This window comes from Benincasa hispida, chromosome 5 (assembly GCF_009727055.1).
Source record: "Benincasa hispida cultivar B227 chromosome 5, ASM972705v1, whole genome shotgun sequence".
Taxonomy (NCBI): Eukaryota; Viridiplantae; Streptophyta; class Magnoliopsida; order Cucurbitales; family Cucurbitaceae; genus Benincasa; species Benincasa hispida.
In genome coordinates this window covers 54,718,125-54,742,716 of record NC_052353.1, presented here as the reverse complement: position 1 = coordinate 54,742,716, position 24,592 = coordinate 54,718,125, and the positions used below count along the sequence as shown (strand labels likewise).

Sequence of the window (24,592 nt, the reverse complement as noted above, 5' to 3'; positions counted from 1 at the left end):
TTGAACTTCCATGATGCAATTGATTCACTATTACAAGATATTTCTATAGTAATTGTATTCTATTATCCTTTCAATACATTTACATATATGCAAAGGACACACATACAGTTCATGAGTGCTTTGTTGCAAGCAATCTACAAATTGACATGGATGGAGGAACTGATCTAATACCCAAGTTCCTATCCTAACCACATCAGACCAAACAAAGTACAAAAGGGAAAGTGTCTATACTAATTAAACTCAGAACATCTTCATGTATAAACAAAATACCCAAGACCTCACTTATTGTGATGTATCTCAAACTCAAACTCTTGCTAATATGTAAATCACTTCCTCATTTCTCAACCTTCGCCTTTCTCGGTCGCTGTGAACATTCTTGATCAATGTAACGAAACATGTCTACCTATCTATTCGGTGATTCATAGAGTATTTAGTTCTTTGTCGTCCCGTTGGAATGATGATCGGTGAATCTCTATAATGGAGATGATATAACAGGAAAAGCCTTAACTGAGAGAGAAGATGAAAGTGAAGCCTTGTGTGTTGCTTGCTGTTCAACTTGCAGAGGAAGTCCAATTAGATGGAAAGCCAATGGAGGGTGCAGAAGAAGGTAGTGAACGGATATTGATATCGATGGGCAATAGACGATATTGAATGTCGAGCTCTTGACAGACTTTCACGACTTCTTCGACCAAGACGGACCTTCGAGCCCATCTTTCACCTGCGTCTTGATGGTTCATTCTGTGTGACAACCAAACTGCCAATTTGAGCTTATTTAAATCATCTATATCCATGAACACAACCATAGGGGAAGGACACCAATGTTCTTTGTTGCCTTCAATGTAACTGCAGAAGCAACAAAACAGAAGAAAAATAGTCAGCTATTACATATGTCAAAGCCAGGTAACAACGTTGTTCTTTTACGGATAACAATATACCTTATGATTCTCTGTTTCATGGCCGTAATTTTCTCAGCCGGTGTAGCGATATGGACATAGAACTCAACTGATTCACCCATCTCCGGACTACGGTAGAAGTTGTGGATTAATTTGGTTGCAAGAACACTATTTGGGATTATAATCTTCAAGTTGTCGTATCTCAAGAATACAGTAGTCAAGATGTTCATTTCCTCTACAACCATCTACACTTCAGTGGGATGATAATCAGGTCCAAGTTTCAGAAGAAGAACAGTTATGTAAAAAGCAAAACAAATGAGAACTACCTGCGTTCCATCGATTTCGCATCGATCTCCAACGTCAAATGGATGCATGACAAATAAAAAGATGATTGCTTCAAATATAGTTTTGCAAGTGTTTCCAAAAATAAATGCCACGACCACTATTTGAGAACTAAGGAAGACGAAAAATTTGCTGGAGGCAATTCCTAATACTATAAGCCATAAAATTAATATGAGGATGCTGAATATGACATTCACCATATGGTGCAGTTTATCCACAGCTGTTTTGGTATCATTCAGTGTTAAAGCAAGGGCTCTTCGTTCTCTGAAGGCATTGACCTGGACAGAAATGTGTCACAATGTCATACATAGGTGGTGAAAATGCTAAAACACTAAAACTTGGAAGAAATTTTATCAGCAACTGGCATGATCATGGATAACATTTGGACTATTTCGGAGCATAGATCCGGACAAAGCTTCATTAAAATTAATTTATCTCCACAATTTCAGACAGATCATTAAAATTTCTGGCTGCAGTGGTTTTAATTGTCTAAGACCGTGTTTACCACACCGTCATGAAAAGTGGTGTAATCATAATGAGTCTAAATCACAAACATAATTGGATTGCTTTTGATCGCGCTACTTAGAATTACAAATCTATCACATTTGTTATTTACCATTACCGTTATTGTTACTATTAGACCCTTGCGGTAGTGGAGCAGTAACAATAACAATAATAGTAACAATAAATATGATAGATTTATAAGTCTAATACTGTAACGTTACCAGTACTAATACTGTAAAAGTAACAATATCTATAACGGTAACAGTAATGGTAACGATAATGACTAGTAAGTCCCACGTAAATTTCAAAAGCAATCAGATTGAGCATCCTCGATTCCTCAATTAGATTACGTTCTTTGATTACAGAATTCGAAATTGATCTCACATTTCATTACGATTATGGAATCCAGGTAAACAACAACAGATATAATTAAATGGGGCCCACTTTTCAGATTATTATTGATTTATTACGTTTACAGGTGGGCAAGCGTGGCCCAAATGTAAACTGAATTCCTCAACAAATTTCATAACACTCGATGCCAGCCATACTAATTCATCTCAAAAACTTCATTTACTTGTAGCAAAGACAATAACACTAACAAGATATGAACGTTTTCTGAAATCAGTTTTGCATTCTTACCACCCAATTTTTCAAGGCAGATTTGCTTATCCTCCGGTTTTCAGCTGCTCCTTCAAAGAGACTCATCGTTTTAAAAACCTCGTCTTCTCTCATGAACCGCATTAAGTCATCCAAGTATATGTACCTGCAAAGAATGATTTTGAAAGAAGATCATGTCATGAGATTGTCGTTCACAAAACAATGCATGTCTGGGCTAGCTTACGAGTGACTTACTAATCTCATAGGAAAATCCACCTAACTCTATAATATTTGGGCACCAAGGAAACTCGTAAAATATTAAACCTAGGTAGGTGATCACTATGGATTGAACTTATTCCCAAAACAATTGCACTTCATCGAGCAACAAAAAGCATACATGGAGATGTGATATAGAGGGTTGGTTTCAAAGAATATGAGATACATGCACACAGGAAGCAGAATATGAATGAAAATGGCATATGTGAAGTGTTGATATAATATTAAATTTACCACAACCCATCAGCTTAAACTTTTGGATTGTTGGTGTTAACATGGTGGAGGACTTGAGTTTAAACCTGTGTAAAGTTATTTCCTTCCCAATTAATATTGAATTCCACTGGTTGAACATTCAACAAGTTTTCAAATTCTTGAGTGAAGGAGTTGTTAGAGTATTGATATAATAGATATAACAACATACTTATATCCACGCCGAGCCACATTCTGAAAAATCTTCTTGGCTGCAGCCTTTGCCTCGCGTTCACTTTTGATCTCTGTAGTAGATTCATCATCACGACCTGGCCCCTGTATCTGCTCATCCAGTGTGGAAATACTACCATATCGAACTATGTTCAACAACCTCTTCATATTCCAAGCAGATACATTCTTGGGACTTAGTTTGTGCAAGTGGTCGATTGTTATTCCATCGTTCCCATTTTTGGTAAGTGCTCGAGAGAGTTTGGAACTTTTTGCACAAAAACTTTTGTGGGTGCGTCCACTACCTATTACCCTTCCACTCTTTACAGAAGAGAAGGTTGCTGCCTTGAGATCAGAGGGTATGTTAATTCCTGCATTCTGTAATTTTTGGACTTCATCAGCAACCCTCTCCTCTTCTTCCTCATTCTTTAGTATTTCAATCAGAGGTGGCCCTGAGAGAGTCTCAATGACATATTGGTTAAACAACGATTCCTGAATTCGATCGAAGTATGTGCTTACATGGAAAGAAGATGCAAGCACCTTCACCATCAAGGTTTTCACAAGCCATAGGAATGTGCTTATCAATAGACACACTAAAACCCTCCTTACATAATTGAGTATACTAGCGTTGGTTTGTTTCTCAACCCGCTTATTGAACAACAAATGCCAAGCGATCAGAACAAGGCCTAACCATAGACAATTCTGCACTGGCTTTCTAACCCCATATACAAAATACAGAACCTTTTTACGCAAAAGAAAATTCCTCTCAATGAAAAATACTACGATCTTAATCCCCCAACCAGATACCAATCGTCCACAAATCAGTATCAAAATCATCACCTCCCATTTCCATATATCTAACTCCCATAGGCTCTTTTCCCTCAAATAAGGAATAGAAAGAGTGCAAACTAAAGCCGCAGTGATTAGAATCAAACTGATCCATTGCAGCACAGTTAGAGCATTGAAATTTCCCCTTTTAAAATCGTCTGGAAGGTCCTCCTCCAGAAAGGGATCGTCGTCGTCGTCGTCAATCTTGCCGAGAAACCCAGATCGTAGCTGTCCTGATTTAGGAATGAGGCCAGAGAGCCGGTCTGGTTCTGCAGGCGAGTCTATCAATCTTGACTTGGTTTTCGCCCTAAGCAAATTAGATTTCCTTTGAAACGAAAGCTCACTATGAAAAGACAAGTTAGATGCGGACCTCATAGCCTCAGCAGAAGACTCATTCTGAACCCCAGAAATAGTCGGAGACCCAAGACGTTCATGGTGCGATTGCTGCCATGGCGGTTGTCCTCCTTTAAACTCTTCTGGCAAATCGCGCGAATCTCTACACCGCCTTCTTACCGACTGATCATTGCTCGAAATTTCTGTCGAATCCTGCTGAAACGAAACTTTAAGATCCTTAGATGTTTGATTCAACGGCGATTCCGGCAATGGAGTCATACTCCTATCAGGCTTCAACTCCTCCATTTCCAAATCCATATCCAAAGTCGTTTCCCCCCTAATTTTCTGCTTATGAAGAAACTCACCAATCAGCTTCGTCGGAGGATCCTCCATTCCATAACCAGGCTGTACAAATTCAAATCCCTCATTTCTATCCACACCACTATCACTCATTCTCGCACCACTAACCCTACTCGCGCTTTCCCCAATTCCAATTGCATTATTATTCCAAAAACCGTACCTGGATTCCCGCCAAACCTTCCCGCCATTACTGCCGACAGAGTCCAGAGATCTGGAGACAGTGGAAGAACCGCCATCATCGATCTTGAGAATGACCTCTGTTCCGTCAGATGAATCAGAATCATTCACCGGGTGACGATCCCTAAGACGACGACGATGATCCGCAGGTTCGTGATTGAGAAGAATGGGGAGCTCCTCGTGATTGATTTCGCTGCCGGCTCCGCCAGCAGAAATCTTCCTTGTATGCTTGAAAGATACATTGCCTTTGAAGGATTTCTTAAGCGTATCCATTACTGGTTAGTGCTTCCAGAGAAAAAATGGCGATCGACGAAGAGAAAGAATGGGTTCGAAAGAAGAAGAAGAAGAAGAAGAAGAAGAAAGGTGGGAGAGAGAATAGTTGTTGGGCGATTTGCATGGGATTTAGTTTATAAAGTTCAAACAAAATATAATATATACATGCAAACGCATGCATACACCATATACTCCCATTTTCCTTGGTATAATAAGCCTAACTACCTTTGTTGTTGGTTATTTATTATTTTAACATATGGTTACTTTTTGTTTTTTAAGGTTCAATTATAAGAAATAGCCACAAACTTTGTAATTTCTTTCTAGAAAAAATATCTCTATATTTATTTTAGAAAGGTGTAATATTATCTATGAATTTTCATAAATGTTACAAAAATAATTTTAAAGTAGATATTGTTTAGAATTTTAGACAAAAATTAAGATGTAAAATTTGTGTAGTAGTGACCTAGCTAGCTAGAATGAAAATTTGGGTCAAGACATCGTTTTAAGTCATCCTCATTCAATAATCTCGAGTTTTGATTTTCATTTGAAATGAATTTATATTACAATAAAGTTTTAAAATATTTATGAAAGTTGAGAGATAATATTGTAATTTTTTAGAGTATAAAGATATTTTTTAAACAAAAGATGAAGTTCAAGAGTATTTGTTATAGTTCAGCTATGAGTTTGATGTTTAAAAAATCTCAGTGAGAAATATTTTTTTAATTCTAAATATTATTTTTTAAGTACAATAAAATTTGATTTTTTTTTTATAAATTATTGAAAGTATCATTTCAATGGTATCTTTTTTTAAAATTATTAATTCTTGTGTCCTTTTTAAAAATTTTCAAAAATACCATTAATATTAGCGACAACAACTCATGGTTGTTGAAATCTTAATGGTAACTTCCTTTTTTTTTTTTTTTTTTTTTGACAATCTTATTTTTAGCGGTAGCTTTTATTATGTGGAACACAAATAGAAAATGTGGATAATTTAAGCAAATAGGAGTTTAAAAAAGTATGAAAAAGAAAGTTTGTGATTTAGGGGGAGAGATTAGGATAATATTGAATAAATTTAAAGACTATGATCAATAGTGCATGGAATATTGTAGGTAAGGGTGTTTAAAAAACCGATGACCCAAAAAAATCGATCAACTCAACGCAACCTTCGGTTTGGATTATCAACTCATTTGAATTTGATTTGATTCAAATAAATAAAAATTTTATGGGTTTGGTTGATTCATGGGTTCACCTAATATAACCCAAACTAATCTGAATCAATATGAATTTATTATTAACTTTAAAATATGTTTTTTTTATTACTCATAACACAATTATTTATATATATATATTGATTTTAATTTTATTTAATTCCAATATTTTTTAAATAATTTATTCTTCAACAACTCTCAAAATTAGTTTCTTTGCACTTTAGAGAGAAAATTTTCAATTTATATATAAATTGAAATTAATTATTAATCTTAATTTAATATATGAAAATAATTAAATTAGATTTTTCCATATTTACATTTGGCTTCTTTTTAGAACAAAATTTTAAATAAATGACCCGATTAACTCGAAACAACTCAACCCAAATATTTCATGGTTGAGTTGAGTTGGGTTTATATTTTAATAAGGGATTGAAAAAAATTTCAACCCGAACAATTGGATTGGGTTTGAAAATTTTTTCAACTCAACCCAACTCTTTCAACCAAATCTAACCTATTCCAACCCATAAACACCCTAAGCGTAGATTTACAACAACACTAACAACCAAATGATCATAGAAAAAACAAATGTAAGCCAACATTCAATTTTAATCCTAAAGATAACTGCAAACACTAAACAAAAACTCCAAAATGAGAAGCCACTATCCCAAACAAAGTCGTGTTTCTATACTTCTTTAAAAGCTAGGTACAATCCTTTGTCAAGATTTTTGTCACAATTATAACGATAATATTATATTTGAAATTTTGTAAAAGGTCAAGGATATCAATCCTACATTGTTAGTTCGAGATGATGATGATTATTATTATTATTATTATGTGTAAAGGTCCGAGAGTATTATTAAAATGAGGTCTAAACTGGGGGTATTCATAGATTGGGTTGAAAGATTTTTCAGACCCAATCCAATTGTTCAGGTTAAATTTTTTCAACCCAAATAACCCTTATTAGAAAAACGAACCCAACCCGGGTTGGACTGATTCGGGTTAATCGGGTCATTTATTTTAAATTTTATTCAAAAAATAAACAAAACATAAATATGTAAAAATCTAATTTAATTATTTTTATATATTGAATTAAAATTAACTCAATTTCAATTTATATAGTGAAAATTTTCTTTCTTTTCTTTCTAAAGTGTAAAGAAACTAATTTTCAGAGTTGTGAAAATTAAATTATTAAAAAAATATTGAAATTAAATAAAATTAAAATCAATATATATATAAATAATTGTGTTATGAATAATAAAAATACATATTTTAAAGTTAATAATAAATTTGGATTGATTCGAGTTGATTTAAATTATATTAGGTGAATCCATGAACCAACCCAACCCATAAAATTTTCATTTATTTGAGCCCAACCCAACCCAACCCAAATGAGTTGATAACCCAACCCAAACTGCACGGATTGGGTTGGATTGATCGATTTTTTTGATTCATCGGATTTTTTGAACACCCCTAGTCCAAACTAGATTTTTCTCTATAATTTACCTTCATTTTTATATTTGTCTGAATATATATTTTAGTCCTAATATTTGAATATTATGAGTATTTTTTTTTACATCCATATATTTTATAAAAAATAATGGATAGGTGTAATCGTGCAGTTCATGGATGTACTACCATTGCCAAATAAAGGCCTTCTGGAGATTAAAAAAACCTGTATAAAATGTTTCTAAATATTGTTATTGTAAAAGCTGCGAATCATCACAACTATCAACGCCTTAATGGAAGAAATAAAGTAGGGGGGCAAAATTCAAACTTCGGCACTATGGGAAATAATTAATCGGTTAGAAAATTGATAGAAGAAATAAATGAAAGGTAAAAAAAGAGAGGTGAAAAGGGTAAAAAGAAGAAAAATCTTGTGGGGGATGATAAATTACTATACATGACGAAGGTTGAAAATTAGCCAGAGCTAACAAATGTCAAATTGCCAACGAACTTCTTTTCACTTCTCAATGATGGTTTCGTCTCAACACAGAAAGGAATCCTCCACTCTTCTCCTTTCGTCGCTCGTCGCCGTCTTCAGCAACCTGCTCAAGAATATTATATTTATTTTATATGGTACAAATGCTACTCGAAAACTTTATTCTAAATAAATATTAGTCCATAAATAAACTACGTTTTCAGATGCCATTCATTATATATATATATACATAGACACACACAGGCGTACATATATATAGATTTAAATCATATTATGAAATTTTCTAGAATCTGTTTGACAACTATTGATTTCTCGTTCTTAATTTTTTAAAGTTAAGTTTTATAAATACCACTTTCGCCTCTAAATTTCTTTGCTTTATTATCTTTCTACCAATGTTTTCCAAATCAAGCTATGTTTTCTAATTTTTTTTTTAAAAAAAAATTGATTAAGAATTCAACTTTTTTACTTAAAGATGAAAAATACTCTAAGAAATTGAGAAATTATAAGCTAAATTATTTAAAAATCAAAACCCAAAAACTAAGACCACGTAACCATCTTGTTTTTAGGTTTATGTTTTTGAAATTTATTTCTCTCAAATTATTTAACATGATTTTTGCTTTACTTTTTAAAAAAGAAGATATGAATTCTTAGTCAATCAAATAACAAAAATAAATTTTAAAAATTAAGACCCCGTTGGATAACTATTCCATTTTTTGTTTTTATCTTTAAAAATTAAGCATATTTTCTCTCTGTTTCTTGCAATGATTTACATATTTCTTAAGTACAATGGTTTGATTTTTTAACTAATATCCAAAAACAAAAATAAGTTTTTTAAAAACTATTTGTTTTTAGTTTTCAAAATTTGACTGGATTTTTTAAACTTTAGTAAAAAGTAGATAACAAACGAAGAAACTTGAAAATGAAAGTATTATTATAAGCTTAATTTTTCAAATTAAAAAAAAAAAAAAAAAAAAAAAAAACTAAAAAAAAAAAAAATCGAATGGTTATCAAACAGAACCTATTTTTTGTAGTTTCCAAAACTTGGTTTTGTTTTTGTGAATATTGGTAGAAAGTAGACTACACAACATAGAAATTTAGGAAGGAAAATAAAATTTAGAAGCTTAATTTTCAAAAATAAAAAACTAAAAACAAAATAGGACCTAAATGTTTACCGAACAAGTCTATATTTATTCTATATAAATCGTCAAAAATAGAATTGAGAGAGAGAAAAAATCTTACTGTAACATTTTGGAATTAAATAAACGCTAAATTCTGGACTAGTCTTTTAAAACTCTCAAATTTACAAATATATTACTATTCTCAATCAAGTCATTCCGTAGAAAAATATGTTTAAATTAGCAAATAGAAAAATTGTGCTAGTTATACATTATCATTTTGTTAACATATATGGGCGGTAGCATGCTAACTCAAATAAATGAATTTTGTTGATGAGTTATTTGATTTTATGAGTCAAGTACTCAAGTAGAGCTTTAAAATCGTTAACAACAAAAAAATTTAATAATACATCAAATTTGACAAAATTTAGCAATTCTTTTTTTGAGATGACCTAATTGAAAAAATTTTATACAAGCGAAATTGAGAATTTTTAAAAATTAAGAACTAAATTGAAAATTCGATAGAAACTCAAAAAGAACATATCTTTTATTTATTTGTCTAATTTTGAAGGAAACGTCACTATGTGACGAACTAAGTTTTAGCATATTGTTTTTGTTTTTTTTTAAGAAGATATAATAAAATTCTAGATGGGGAAGGGGAAAAAAAGGCAAGTCATCGAGAACTTACTTCCTTAGTTATCTGCAACAATATATCGATAATTTCACAGAAGTCAGGCCTGCATGATGGATCTTGCTGCCAACATTTTTCTAGCAAGTCAGCCAGCTTGGGATTAGTGTGCTTAGGAATAGTAGGCCGTAAACCCTGAAAAAACATGGACGACTGATTAGACTACTACAAAGATTTCTATACTTATGACATATATCCTTAATCAAAGAGGATAAACGTTTAAATTGCTCGCCCCACATCTTGTTGAACTTTAAAAAAAATATAATTGAATTAAATGATCACATCTGGCACACATTCTAATGATTCGAAGGAAAATGCTCGTTGTTCTCTTCGAAAAGTCATTGGAACACTTAACGGCCTCCTCAAATGTAATTTTTATAGACTATATAAATCTAGTTATAGTTTTACAATGGAAGATTCATATTCAAAATACCGTAAAGCTAAATTTTGTGGAAGGAATTGTACCTTTTGTACCACTCCGACTGCGGCTTGTAATGGTGTTAGGAATTCATAAGGTAGCTGGCAAGCAAAACAGACGAATATCATTTATAGGATAGCAAGAAAGCTATGAACTATGGTGTAGGGAGAAGGAATGAATAGGGGATGTTTCGAAGTGATTTTAAAATCGGTAAAATCACTTCAAAACATGGTTTTGGTGTATGTTTGGATTACATTTTCAAATGTTTAATTTAAAAAATTAAGTCATTTTGGAAGAAATTGGAGTATTTAGCAACCACTCAAAATAGTTTTTCAAGTGTATTTTAATTAATTTTCATCAAAAGTGTTTAAATAAAAATGAGTTTTTTGAATAATACTTTTTTTTTAAGTCAATCCAAACAGGTCCTTACTGATTCAAAAGCAATTTTAGTAGTATGAAAATTGTGTTTAAAGGTATAAAATCACATTTTGAATGATTATAAACAGGTTTTGGAGTAGTGAACGTGACAAAAGTAATTAACTGTTTTAAAATCATCCCAAACATGTCATAACAATGGAAAAAAATCGTAGATCGCCATTTGTCGTACCTTTCCGGTTAACAGCTCCCACAAGACAATTCCAAAACTGAAAACATCAGCCTTGTGATCATAGGGTTTGTGTTCAATAACCTTCAATACGAAGTAACTGGAGTAAGAAGATGACAAGATGAGTAAACTATATATTCCAGTAAACATTCAGCTAATTTTTGGAGATCGAGAAGGAAAATGATCAACCTCAAAGCCACCTAAGGGAGAAAAAACAGGAAAAGAAAGCAACGAGTACTCAGTAGCAATATACCAATTGACTAGAATCATAGCAGCCAATTACTCAATTGATCGTTGAAATCGTCGAGAAAACAATAGCATATAGTCGTTCTTTTACAATGTGGAACACAACTGAGAGCATAGCCCTTGGAGCTTAAACGCCAGGCACAAGCAAGCCTCAGTGAGGTGAGCATATAAATATAACGAAGCATGAAATGTAAAGATTTCTTTTAAAAAAAAAAAAAAAAAAAGTTGACGACAACTCATTTTAAGGATTGTTCTTTTAAAAAAAAATTCCAACAAGTTTTACATACATGATTTAATATAACAATAAGAAAATAAATAACATCCATCATTCATATACTAAGGATCTTGTGAAATATTATGACTCGATGATAAAATAAATAATCTATGGTGCACGGTGCAACACAGCATATGTCACCTCACTAGCACCCACCATAAAACGAAAAAATATAACAAAGAAAACGGGCTAAACAGTGCTTGGTCTGGCAAGAGATTGAGTTTTAATTTTCTATATCTGGAGTACCATTAAAATATATTACCCATTTACCACATACAATCAAAGTATGTAATCAGTAGTTCATTTCCAATAAACATGATAACGTGACCTCGTGAATGTTAAAATATAGTCTTAGTGCTTCCATGAACATACCTCAGGAGCCATCCACCGATATGTCCCAGTTTCTGCTGTCATAACTCCTGATTGAGCTTTTACTCTGGCAACACCGAAATCAGCAACCTTGACAACCTGCAGTGTGCGGGTGTGAGAGAGATGCCCATATTCTGGATCGTATAGCAAATCGAGTAGCATTATACAATATGCACATGCAACTACATGCACCAAAAATCTTGAATAAACCCATTACAGTTATCATCAAGCTTTTGAATATAGACAATATGTAAACAACACATGGTAGGGGGGTCAATGGTCTGCAAATTGTAGACATATTTTAGTCTTTAGAAGTCTCATAGCTTTAAAGGACGATGACTAAATATCTTCAAATTTTGAACTTCAGAAGTATTAGGATAGGCCATTGTCCTATTCATTTTGACGACAAGACAAGCTACCCCAATCACCTATGATTATTATGATAAAAGAAGGATGATAAATTAAAATTCGCCTTTTTTTATTCTTATGAGATATTCAATTTAAGCACGCTAGCATTTTACGAGGTTCACTCTCAATAATATCGAGTCATTGTGGCACCTCTAAGTTATGAGCAAGTCATATAAAATTTGCAGTTTTCAATTTTATAGGTGATCATATATTTTTCATCATTTAAGACCTAAGGTACTTCCAACTGAAGTAATAAAATAAATTTGATGTCACGACATTATTAAATTACTGGATTTTAATTTGTGAAATAAGGTACAGTTCTATCAGTCAATTTAAGCTAAGCATTTTTGTCGGAAGTTAAATGCTTTTCTCTAAGCTTTTGGTTCTGGTAGCAACGGACAAAAGTAGATAGATATGGTTCCGTGAGTGGTTTTCTAAAAGGTTTCCAGGTAAGCCACGGAAAAGTAACTTAGAATCACTGGACTTTGCAAACAACATATCATTGTTTAATGATGAACTTGAATATTCTCGTCACAATGTCACAATTTTTGGATCAACCTCCGGAATCAATATGAAAGAGGAAAACTCATTTCATAAAGTCTCAACATGAGTCAGGAAAATTTAAAGCAAAAATTTGAAAATCGAAGCATCCCTTGTGCTCTAAAGAGGGATGATTAACTTTAGGCTAAACAGTTTTTATTTGCAATTGAGATTCCTGATTAACAAAGTTGCATCTGTAGCATAAAATTATGAAAAGCAATTTATTCACTTTTCAGAAAAAAGATTCGTCTGAGTGGTTCTTTGGCTAGAAGAAAAATCTCTTTGGAAGATGCTCTTGGAAGAATATCCTAAAACTCGTGAAAATGTTTTCAAGATTCAAACGAGTAGGCAACAATATGTTGGGTATTGGGTCTACTGTTTATGCATCTTTTAAAATAGACTGCCACCATGCAAATATTTGGTATTGAAAAGCAAATCTCTTGAAAAATAAATTAATTAAACCATCAATAATAAATACGGTCTTAACAAACTTATGTACAGGCTAAAAAGTGCAAATATAAGTTAGCATATTGAGGACTAATATCAAGCAGAGCATGCATGACATCAAAATGAAGGACTGGAAAGAAATTGTTCTTACTTCATTTTCATCCATCAGAAGATTGGCAGCTTTTAGATCTCTGTGAATTATATTATTTTGATGCAAATAGTTCATTCCCTTGGAGACATCAATGGCTACCTTGAGCAAAGATGGAAGCCTAAAAGTTCCCTTTTGTTTATGAAGATAGTCGTAAACACTACCACCGGACATAAATTCTGAAGTGAAAAAGTAGAAAAATAACTCTCAGATTTAATCCAAATAAATAATGTTACATTGATTATTCTGTCCAATAGGGTTAGAAAATAAAACTTCAATAGAATATTTGCTTTGACTCACCTGTTACAATGCACAAGCTTGGGGGCTTCGTACATGCACCTATAAACTGTACGACATTCTTATGCCTCACTTTTCTGCAAATCACACAAAAATGTTAATCAAGAGACCATAAGCATGGAACCGAACATAAAGAATATAACTCAACCTGTCCACGCATCACCAGAATAAAAAGTTAAAAAATATAGTATTAAAAGAAAAATCCATGTAAAAGGTAATTGGAGGAAACATTTATTTTCAAAAGACATTTTCACTAAAGGCACAATTCACTTGGTGTCGCACATAGCATGGATAGAGGTGCTCAAGAGACTAACAATAACTGGCACCGGATATTCTGTCGATTATTTACTTTCCTCCATTTCAAAATCTGTGTATAAGAACTACAACTCATTCCCTCATGTTCCCTGTTTCCATGCCTCAACCACAACATGGTTGTATCCATTTCGACCACAAAGTGAGGAGAATTTATGCACCTCAAAGAAATGGTAATTTCAATGTCAACTTGTATAAGAAAAACGATCAAAAACAGCATAAAATAAATCCTAGATTAAAATAACAGATTTCCAATTTTTGACCTACCTCATAATATATACTTCCTGGGCAAACTCACTTTGCATATCTGTATTTACACGTTCAGTTTTGAGAACTTTAATAGCCACTTCCTGACTGCAGTATGTACCTTTATACCTGGTTTTGATGATAAAGATATTTAAGCTCACATAAAACTGCACCAAACATATAAACATAAGAGAAGCGTTGGGAAAAAAAATCATTTGGGACTTACAGATCCCCATATGAACCAGATGCAACTTTATGCTCAAACTTCAAACGTCTAGGATTAATTTCCCATACATCAGTCTCATCTGTGGGTATTTCCACCCGATCAGGCTCACATTTAGTTGTTATATTGAGTTCCCCAACGGGAGATGAGGATTTATGATTTGGCCAAGCCCGCCTCTGAAAAGAGAATTAAAATTCCAAAGATAATTAGGCACAAATTCATGGTGGAGGCACAACATTTTTTAAAAGGGTTGACCGACCACATAATCGTAAAACAAAATGGAATTTAGATGCACTGTTTTAAATCAACCAATTCTTAAATAAGGAGCTACCTCAACCTGTAAGACTTCCTTCTCTAATGCAGTCTTCAATCGCTCTGTTTCCTGTTTCAATATAAAGAAAACAATTTAGATTTGAACATTGACTAAAATTTTGATTCGTATGTAAGGTATAGAAAACCATCCAAAATCATAGTAATTATTACCTTCCCGATTAATAAACTCATTCATAATTTTGAAAAGACAAACATAGCAAGTTCAAAAATTATCACCTTCCTGATTATTGATTAATATAATGTTTTTGTTGTTGGATAGAAGACCAACTTCCATAGAGAGAAAAAATAAAAATATAATTTTTTTTTTAAAAGAAAGAAACAAACAAACAAACAACACAAGGCACAGAAAAAGAGACAAAAATAAAAGACCACACAAAGGGAGTACCCTAGAGAAAGGGCCTCTAATCTAATAGAAGATAACGAATAATTACAAAAGGGGTTTGTCTCCGACACAATGACCAAAGAGAACAGTAAAATTCACAAAGGACCAAACATCAACCGGTTCTCTCCCCCCAAATACCCCAAAACAAAGCAACATAACCCAACCTTCCACAAATATTCTTTTTCCCTCTATCCTAAGAGTTATATGTCTAGCTAACTGGTTTCCAAACACACCAAAGAAATAGTTCCAACCTGAATGAGCGTAAGTACAACTCCAAAATAACTGATCTAGATCTTCTTCCACCCTCCGACAAAGAATACAACAAAAAGACCCTACCACCCTCCAACAAAGAATTCAACAAAAAGACCCTACCGAGTACTAAGGATGGCCACTTCCTCGAGCATCTATCCAAGGTACTAATCCTACCATAAATAACCTATCAAACAAAGACTTCAAGAATTTCACCTTCCAAAGAACCGAGAAAACTGACTTCCTAAGAGAAGGATCCAAAAAACAATGAAAGAACAAATTACAAGAAAAAACCATAAAAGAACTGGGATACCAAATACGAATTTCCCTAATTTAATGTTGAATACATTATAGAGGACTTGAAAGTGATACACTTTCACTAGAAACCTTATCATAATTGAAGCACAAGGTTTTGGCGCATAAAAGCCTTTCTGTAAGGGAAAGCAACGGACTAAACCAGGATGCCTTATTATCTATATTTTACTTCTACTTTGTAAAGGGAAAAATACGAAAGAGAAACTACAATTTCAGCATAGACATGTCTAAAAAAATAATATACCTCATAGGGCCATCCATCAACTACAAAAACATCCAATGAGTAACCGTCAACAGTGGAAAATGCATGTGCCTCCTGGATGTTCAGCCCAATCTCCGCAAGCAAGGAAGTCAACTGAAAATATACAACAAGAAGCAGCAGATGCTAAGCAAGTAAAAGATTGATATGCTAAACAATTCAGAAACTTATTCGTGTGCTTTATATGACTACTTGACTAGGGATTAGCAAAATCTAGTTGATTGAGCATCCATTAACAAATCTCACACCCACACCCACACACAGAATCTATTGATAAGAGCTTCAATGTAAGATAAACCAAGAATTCTAAATTTTATTGCTAGATTAATGGACATGACTGGTGTCCACGAAAGGAGATTAAAGAGTGCTAAACTAACTATCCATTGACAGGACCACAGGTCAATACCACCTCAAGAATACCATTTGCCTGCCAAACACAGACTCTATAGAGAAATTAAATGTATGTGAGATACCTGACTAAGAAGTTTCGGTTTATCATCTGTCGAGAAGGTGATTTCATGCATTGGCCTACATTATTTGTCAAAACAATAAAGAAAAAAAAAATGTCAACTAAATGAAGAAAACTCGGTATGGTAGAGTAAGAAAAAGAATCAAAGTTTGATAAAACCAGTTAAGTTTCAGTAAATGATTTTTCTTCTCACAGAAGTACTGGTACAGGTATAAAATAGAAAGAGCTTCTTATAACAAGTTAGATAATTTTCAGCCACAATTAAAAGAACTAAAAAGCACTAAAACAACAAAAATGGGAAAACTACGCTAGTCTAATTTTGTACGCAAGGGAAAAGAAATTACCGGAAAAACTGTGTTCTGGCATGTACAGACTGATCAACCTCCAGATCCTGAGCATTATTAGCTTCAAGCGCCAAGGCCTCAAGGTTAGGAGATGACCCAAAGGCAGGTGGTGGATGTATGCTAATAATTTAGAAAATCAACCAAAAGTTTATTACATTAATAAAAGAAGACAACAAATAGCACAATCAATACAAAGAAATAAGATGTGATTTAATAGCTTTATTTTCAAACCCAAAAACAATACAAAAGTTAACATAATCCGAGTTAACTGACAGAATCATACATGCTAGAATACAGAGAAATAAAAGCACACCTCTGTCTGCCCAAGAAATTTGCAGAATTATGATCGGTGTCTTTTGCAGGACACGAATCAGCAAAGTCAGCAGAATTCTCATCGGAAATGGCTTGGACCTAGAGGAGTACGCTTAATAAAAATTAGTTTACTGACTGTGGATCAAAGGAGAGTGGAATGGAAGATAAAAAGGCCCCTTCACGAATAACTAATCATAATCCTATAGAAATGAAAGTTACAAATTTAACATCAAGGAAAGCAAATAAGTGACATTGATTTCTGATGAGAGTTTATATTGTAATTGAAACATAACCTCCTCCTCAAATCATGAATGTTACAAATGTAAACAGTCATATGGATTAAAAACAGCATGGATAGTGGATAATATGTTAACTCAGCATAAGATCAAAATTTGCTGCAGATTTCAGGAAACTCAAACCAGAAGTCTAAGATACATTTAAAGGTTAATTAACCTAGTGGCCTAGAATGCTGGTGTGCATACTTCAAATTCGATTCAATCACATCCCTTGACTTGGTAACATAAACACTAAAATTCCGTATTAATAATTTGATCCAACCTGCCATTATGTGAAAGCACATTTGATGGCTCATTTAACCTATAGTAAAATTGATTTTATTTGTTCCTAAATTCCAATACTAGCAATAAACAAAAGGATGTTTCATCCATTGCCAAAAAGAACTAACCAAATAATTTGATCATGATACATACATAATTGCTGGTCGATCCTTATTGACCAGAAAACGTTATATACAGGACTAATAACATTCAGTAGTCCAGTCCTAACCAATAAAATGCATATTACACTACATTCTTGAAAATCACTGTGCATGACGTGTTGCGATGGGGGGAAGTGGGGGGAAAGAAAAACGCTCAAGACACTTAAATTTGTATTACGCTCTTGCTCACCTGCACTAGGCGGACTTCAATTGCAGGTCGATTTGCAGGATCGTGAGCAAATTGCAATAATCTTTTATGCATGAGAACATCTTCTGCCCTCTCCACATTTACGTCTAGAGCATATCTGCAAAGCATTGGATCTAATTGATCGACTATTCGTCAACCGAACAAAGAGGATAAAAAGAAGACAGTATACACAAAGACTAAGCGGCTAAAGTCATCTACCAAACTCAGGAAGTGTTCAGGATGACCGTAATTAGCATTGGTAGCAGAAACAACAAAGCAAAAAAGAACTTTCAAAGCGAACTCATATCGAGTCTGTTCATTCAAGAGAACATGAGAAGAAATGTAGACTGATCAATATCAATACACAATCCGCTCTGCTCTACTCCAAAACTAAAAACCTGATCCGATACGACAAAAAATATAAAAATAAAAATAAAAATCCAAACAATACATGCAAAAACAACATTGATTAACGAAAACAAACAAAACGAAGTCGTAATACAGAAATCAAGAACCGGCTAACCAGCTTGCAAACGATGGATTGAAGAAAAACGAAAACCTCGATCACGAAAATGCGACAAACGAGGCAAAAAAAAAAGAAGGAATGTAGGAGAGAGTACGGAAGCAAAGAGTAGGTTAAAGATACCGAGTGGGAAGACGATTGAAGTGAACCCATAGTTCGTCATCGAAACCAGGCTGAATAGCCTCCTCGTTGTCTGAATCCTTCAAACGCCGTAGAACCTCATTGTAGACCTCAAACTTCTGCCTCTGTTGCCGACTTTGCGCCGGCGACAACGAGTCGTGCGCTCTACTCCCACAGCTCTCGTTATCCTCCATAACCATTAGGGAAAAAGCAAGGAAAAACAATGAAGAAAAGCAAACGCCAAAGGGAAATGAAATGCAAGAAGCTTTCGATCTTTTTGACACAGAGAAGGTTTTACGTGAAAAAGCAAAACGATGGTTGATTGTGAGAAAAGAAACCGAAACCAAAAGCCAAAGCCAAAGCCAAATCCCAAACTAAAACCAAAACCAAAAAACCGAGTTTATATGAAGAGACACAGATTTAATAGGGCCAAATTAGAGACTCATAAACGGAAATTAATATTTTAATAATGAATAATTAAAGGGGAAAAAAAAACTTTTCTTTTATCTTTTTTTAAACGTTTTGATTTAATTTTTTTAAATTTTAATTAAAATCATTTTAGGGAACAGAGGATCAGAGCCAAGGAGGATTCTATAGCTAATCCGGCGACGCCTTTTTTCATTTTCAATTAAAGGAGGGGAAAATTCATGTGCGGGTGAGTTGTACCGTTGTTAGCATGAGGAAGAGCACTTGGCATCTTGATTTTATCTGGAAAAACACGATGGGCCCCATGTGGAAAATGACCTTTTTGTAAGGGTTTTTCTGCAAAATAATAATAATTAACAGTCAATTTATTTCGATTTTTTAGTTTGTTGGAGTCAAATTTGGAGAAGCTGTCAAAATATTCTCTGCCTTCCCTTAAATTATACAAAAGTAACATAATTTAATCCTCCAAATCTTCTTTTGGTCCAAATTTAGACTCCAATTTTTTAACATAACAAGATAATTATAGATTAAAATGCTATTTTCGTCACTATATTTTGGATTTTATTCATAGATGTCAAAGCGAATATAGCTCCATTACTTATGTCAATAGCTACGAAGTATGTGATTCGAATTCTCATATCCCAATTGTATTTTAAAAAAAAAATAGTCCACGATCTTTTAATGAATCTTCAATTAGTATTTTTAATCTTAAGTTTTATTGAAATTAGTTAAATAATAATAATTTTTAAATATGATAATAAATTTTCAAAACATAGTAAAAATATTAACTTGCTTATAATAAATGATAAAAAGTTCATGACACATCAAACGTACAGAACTAAAATGATTTAAGATAACTTTTTGTCATTTTAATTTTAAAAATAATAAATTCGTTCTCATCGCAATCTTTTGAAAATCTAAACTATATAATTTGTTGAACAAATTAAAGTCTACTCGATAAATTTGTTTATTTTTCATTTTTCATTTTTAAATATTAACATTTGCAAGCCATCTTTTTTTTGGTACTTTTTTACCACTTCCAACTTTGTTTTCGCATCATAATCAAAATGTTAAAATTAGGATAAATAATTTTGGAAAACCTGGTTTTATCTTAAAATTTTAGTTATTTCCAGCTCCTTCTAAAAAGATATTAATATATATATATATATATAGACACACACAAATAACCCAGAATAACTTTGTTGTTTGAGCATTCAATATTTCTAAGAATTAATGATAAACCAATTCTAAAATATGCCACACGAATGCACCAACATCACTATTAATTTTATTTGCATTCCTTTTTTTAACACAAATCCCCACCATGCTGTAAAAGAAAATATAGAATAAAAGTAATTTTTTAATGACATCTTCACTCTAAACTTTTAATTTCATTTAACTAAAATAAGATTTTAGTTTTTTTAGTACAACCTTAAATTTAGTTAAATTTGTAAGTTTTGCTAATTTACCCCTAAATTTAAGAAAAGATAATGTAAATCTGATAAACTCTGATAAACTAATATCAAAATTTGTATAAATCTGACTTCATTAGTTCAATATTTAACTATTAACCTTTTCAAAACTTACCATTTTTAACCCCAAAAAAAGAGACTTTCTTTGAAACATTGTCAAATTTATCTTGTATATATCCTTTATAATTTATTGGAAGTATTCGAAAATAACATGAAAATTTATCCGAAGTAAAAATTACAACATTTTTTAAGTCTAAAGTTAAAAGGATTATCATATTTGTCAAAATTTAGACAGTAGTTTGATGGAATTAAAATTTGTAGTTAACTTTAAATTTTGTTAGGTTAAAAAATACTTTTCGTCCCTAAACTTTCATAAAGTAATAATTAAATCTATGGACTTCAATTTGTAACGATTTAATCATTTTATTTGCAATTTTATAACAATTTAGTCCATGAACTTTAAAATGTAACAATTTAGTCCTTATACTTTTAAATTCATAAAATTTAGTCCCTACAGTAGACAAATTTATCAAATTTAGATGTCAATTTTTATTATTTTATAATGTAGACTTTGTATTTTATAAAAATATTAGGTCTCCAATTAATTTATCGATTTATTTAAGCAAGAAAATTCATTAAATCTTAATATTAATTTCTACCATATTGGTTAAATTATTATAAATTTTAAAATAGAAAGAAAAAACTGTAACATAATAAAATTCAAGGATTAAAATATTACAAAATTTAAAATTTAGAAGTTACAAATGAAACTAAATTATTATTTTTATGAAAAATTGAGAACTAAAAACGATTTATTTATTTATTTATTGCCCAATGAGAAAAAGGAAGGGAAAGGGAGCCGGGAGGTGGCGGATGATGGAGTAGCACGAAGAGAGAAGGTTTTGGATAATGTAAAATTCAATCATAAATTAATTTTCTGAAATTTATGGAAAACAAAATTGAAAAAAGAAAAAAAAAAGCAAGTGGGTCCCACATTAATAATCTTTGAGTCGCGGATAAAGATCTCTATTATTATTATTTTTTTTTTCTTTAGTACTCCACTGGCATTTTGGCCATATGAGCCCGAGCCCCTCTCTCCGTAAATAAATAAAAATAAAATTATATTAAAGAAATAATAAAATAATCCATGTGGGGGACCTATAAAAGTGGCATATTCCAGGGAGCCCACAGGTTTGGATAAGCTTGAGAGAGTGAAAAGACAGCTTTGCCCCTTTGATTGTGGATTGCCATATGAGTGAGTGCCTAGGGAGCTTTCTCCACTTGCGGAAACGAGGCTTGTTGAGGCTGGTGGGCCCCCATTTTTACTCCCGAATGCTTGGAGGAAAGGTCAGTTTTCTCGAGGGTATACCCGTAGTTTCATATTATTATTTTATTATTTATATATATATAAATAAATAATCTAACCTAACGTAATCCATACAATTTGAGTTGTGTGGTTGGATTCACCTAAATGAAAATTTGATGGATTAAATTAGCTTATAGGTTCAGTTATAACAAGTTAACTCAACTCGAACTTATTATTACTTTTTAAAAATATGTTTTTTACTTAAAATATAATTATATATACATTGAGATTGAGTTTTTTTTTTTTTGTCTTAATTCAGATATATGAAAATAATAAAATAATAATTTTACATAATAAAATTTTACTTATTTTTAAAATATAATTTTAAACAAATAATTCGAGTAACCCGAACCAATCAAGGATTTTTGAAACTAAAAAAAATTTTAAAAAATTTTGTTTTTTGTTTTTAGATTTTAGATAAGATTAAACTCTTTTTTTATTGAAATTATGGAAACAATGGTAAGAAATGAAAGGGATGGATATTTTCAAAAATTTAAAACTAAATAGACATCAAACAGACTAAAATTTCAATTTAATCTTAATATATAAAATATTTTGTATATATTTTAATGTAAATTAAATGTATATTTAATAATAGTTGTGAAATTGTTAAAATCACTCTAAAACACGTCTTTAATCAATAAAATTGATTTAATATAATGATATAATTTTGAATATAATTTTCAAATTACCAAAATTGATTTTAAAGTATTAAAATATATTTCAAAGTAATCTTAAAAATGAAAAGAAAAAGTAATTTTAATAATTTTCAAACCACACTCATATATGCTTAAATGGTAAGACATAGAGATGATGTTAAAATTAAAATATCATTTGGGAATAAAAAAAACGACATAGAAGTATTAAAGGTGAAATTATATATTTAGCCACAAAAGGAAACTAATTAAAAATTTGCTTTGATGAGAAAAACAATAGGTCAAGAGAGAAGTGGGCGAGTCGCCATTTTTTTACGAATTGCGATCTAAAAGATTTTCGTAATTAAATTATTGTAATTATTTTAATGTTAAGTGAATAAGCCACGTGGGTCAATAACATATTCAGTTGACAAAATTTGGTGCTTTCTTCTTCACTTAATCCAATCGAATATGCTTTTGACATCCTAAAAATGTTAGCCATGCCAAAAATTAATATATAAAATATGTACAATAGTTTCTAAACTTCTAATTTTTCTAAAAATGAGTTGTTTTCCTTTTAAATATATTTTAAAATCCATATATATAAATATATATGTATATGTATTTGTTATTTAAATAAAACAACAATATTTTCTAGTTATGGATGATTCTAGTCTTACAATTTTTGATAAGATAATCCTAGTTATCCATTTTAAGGTTAACTGTAAATTAGAATCTCACACTGATGTGGTGCTTTGTTGAATATACTCCAATACTTAAAATTAATATCAGTTGAAGTGACGTTAAGTTTAGCATAGGTAGGTTTCATTATCTTCGATGGTGTGGATGTTCACCTATTTATATTACCTTGGCAATCTCTAGGGAGCTGCACTTAAGAAATTTGTAATGTTAGTGGGAGATGCTCGAGACAAGTTTGATAGTCTATTACTCAATTCGGGGTTTCTTTATCTCTTTCATACGATAGAGGATTGTCTCGGCTCGATTATCACAGTATATAAATAAGCATTCCTTTTTCCATTAAGTAAACGACATGGATGTGACAAGTCTTGAGACATTTATCTCCACAATAATTTTGAAGGTTGAAAACGAATTTTAAAAAGATTTTAACACTGAATTTTCCATTTAATAGGTGCAAGCTTTCAATATTTTTATGTTTATACACATCCTATTTGTTATTATAGTTTTATTTAAAAAAAAAAAAAAGATTTATTCTATTCAAAATTTTGAAAGTTTAAAAACTTATTAAAGATATAAAATTAAAACTTTAGAAACTTATTTAAAACTTTCGAAAATAAAAACCAATTAAACACGATTTTTTAAAGTGTGAGAGCTAAATTTGTTGTTTAACTAAATTTTATTAATATCAAAAAATATCCACGTGTGCAAAAATTATCTTCGGTCTCCTAACTAATACTTGTCATCGTGTTTTATCTATGAGTATACCAATTATTGGAATAAATGGTAGTGACATTTTGTATAAAGTTGCATTGTTTCATGAATGAATATGTCATTAACCACTTGAAAAAAAAAAGACGATTATTTGAATGACCACGAATAATCTATAAATATGTCTCTTCTTCAATTTGGTTAACATTTTTTTTTTCATAAGATTTTTTCTCCCATTAAAACTTTCTCCCTTTTTATAAAGTCATTGAAGTTCAGTTTATTTTCACAAAGTATAATTCGTTGAATTTTGTGAATGGGGTGCGAGAAAGGTAATGTATTTTATCCTGTGAGACAATTACTCATGAAACTCAGACGCTATATATGTATGTATGTATGTATGTTAATTTAAGATAATAGTAGGTCAATTTATAGGTTGATGATGAATCTTAGTCCATTAACTACTATTACAAATGATCAAAGTGAACATAGTTCAATGTAATTGATATATACCTATTCTTTGAAATCGAAAGTTCAAATACTAATATTTTTCTTGTATTAAAAAACAACCATCACAAATTAATTAAAGTTAATCC

At 31.7% G+C, this 24,592-nt stretch overlaps 2 protein-coding genes across 6 annotated transcripts; both read right to left on the bottom strand.

Annotated features, from left to right (window-relative positions):
- Nucleotides 1-5,115, bottom strand: LOC120077691 (mechanosensitive ion channel protein 6-like). Of its 2 annotated transcripts, none has more exons than XM_039031650.1 (5): nucleotides 3,034-5,115; nucleotides 2,379-2,502; nucleotides 1,220-1,513; nucleotides 936-1,138; nucleotides 1-843 (listed from the first exon to the last, which is right to left on the bottom strand). In XM_039031650.1, exons 1-5 carry the CDS (start codon nucleotides 4,998-5,000, stop codon nucleotides 552-554), a joined length of 2,880 nt encoding a protein of 959 aa, XP_038887578.1. In that variant the 5' UTR covers nucleotides 5,001-5,115; the 3' UTR covers nucleotides 1-551. The 2 variants fall into 2 exon arrangements, with proteins under 2 accessions (XP_038887578.1, XP_038887579.1); XM_039031651.1 differs by lacking the exon at nucleotides 1-843 and having other exon boundaries at nucleotides 999-1,138; nucleotides 1,220-1,245; nucleotides 1,433-1,513.
- Nucleotides 5,116-7,866: 2,751 nt separating this feature from the next.
- LOC120078349 (serine/threonine-protein kinase STY46) lies at nucleotides 7,867-19,173 on the bottom strand. Of its 4 annotated transcripts, none has more exons than XM_039032601.1 (16): nucleotides 18,697-19,161; nucleotides 18,054-18,168; nucleotides 17,147-17,244; nucleotides 16,834-16,953; nucleotides 16,494-16,548; nucleotides 16,006-16,116; nucleotides 14,814-14,864; nucleotides 14,486-14,658; nucleotides 14,281-14,388; nucleotides 13,705-13,778; nucleotides 13,408-13,583; nucleotides 11,865-11,960; nucleotides 10,976-11,056; nucleotides 10,416-10,469; nucleotides 9,951-10,085; nucleotides 7,867-8,253 (listed from the first exon to the last, which is right to left on the bottom strand). In XM_039032601.1, exons 1-16 carry the CDS (start codon nucleotides 18,891-18,893, stop codon nucleotides 8,176-8,178), a joined length of 1,722 nt encoding a protein of 573 aa, XP_038888529.1. In that variant the 5' UTR covers nucleotides 18,894-19,161; the 3' UTR covers nucleotides 7,867-8,175. The 4 variants fall into 4 exon arrangements, 3 of the variants coding, with proteins under 3 accessions (XP_038888529.1, XP_038888531.1, XP_038888532.1); XM_039032603.1 differs by having other exon boundaries at nucleotides 14,820-14,864; XM_039032604.1 differs by having other exon boundaries at nucleotides 18,054-18,184; nucleotides 18,697-18,882.
- Nucleotides 19,174-24,592: the final 5,419 nt, after the last annotated feature.

What these genes read in the sequence shown, in the direction of transcription:
- LOC120077691 (XM_039031650.1), bottom strand. Translation starts at nt 5,000, where the DNA reads ATGGATACGCTTAAGAAATCCTTCAAAGGCAATGTATCTTTCAAGCAT. An exon ending in GCGAAATCGATGGAACGCAG is followed by an intron (nt 1,139 to 1,219) that starts GTAGTTCTCATT and finishes ACTGAAGTGTAG; the next exon opens with ATGGTTGTAGAGGAAATGAA. An exon ending in ATGAAACAGAGAATCATAAG is followed by an intron (nt 844 to 935) that starts GTATATTGTTAT and finishes TTGCTTCTGCAG; the next exon opens with TTACATTGAAGGCAACAAAG.
- LOC120078349 (XM_039032601.1), bottom strand. Translation starts at nt 18,893, where the DNA reads ATGGTTATGGAGGATAACGAGAGCTGTGGGAGTAGAGCGCACGACTCG. An exon ending in TTCTGATGGATGAAAATGAA is followed by an intron (nt 11,961 to 13,407) that starts GTAAGAACAATT and finishes CGCACACTGCAG; the next exon opens with GTTGTCAAGGTTGCTGATTT. An exon ending in GGGAGCTGTTAACCGGAAAG is followed by an intron (nt 10,470 to 10,975) that starts GTACGACAAATG and finishes TTTGCTTGCCAG; the next exon opens with CTACCTTATGAATTCCTAAC.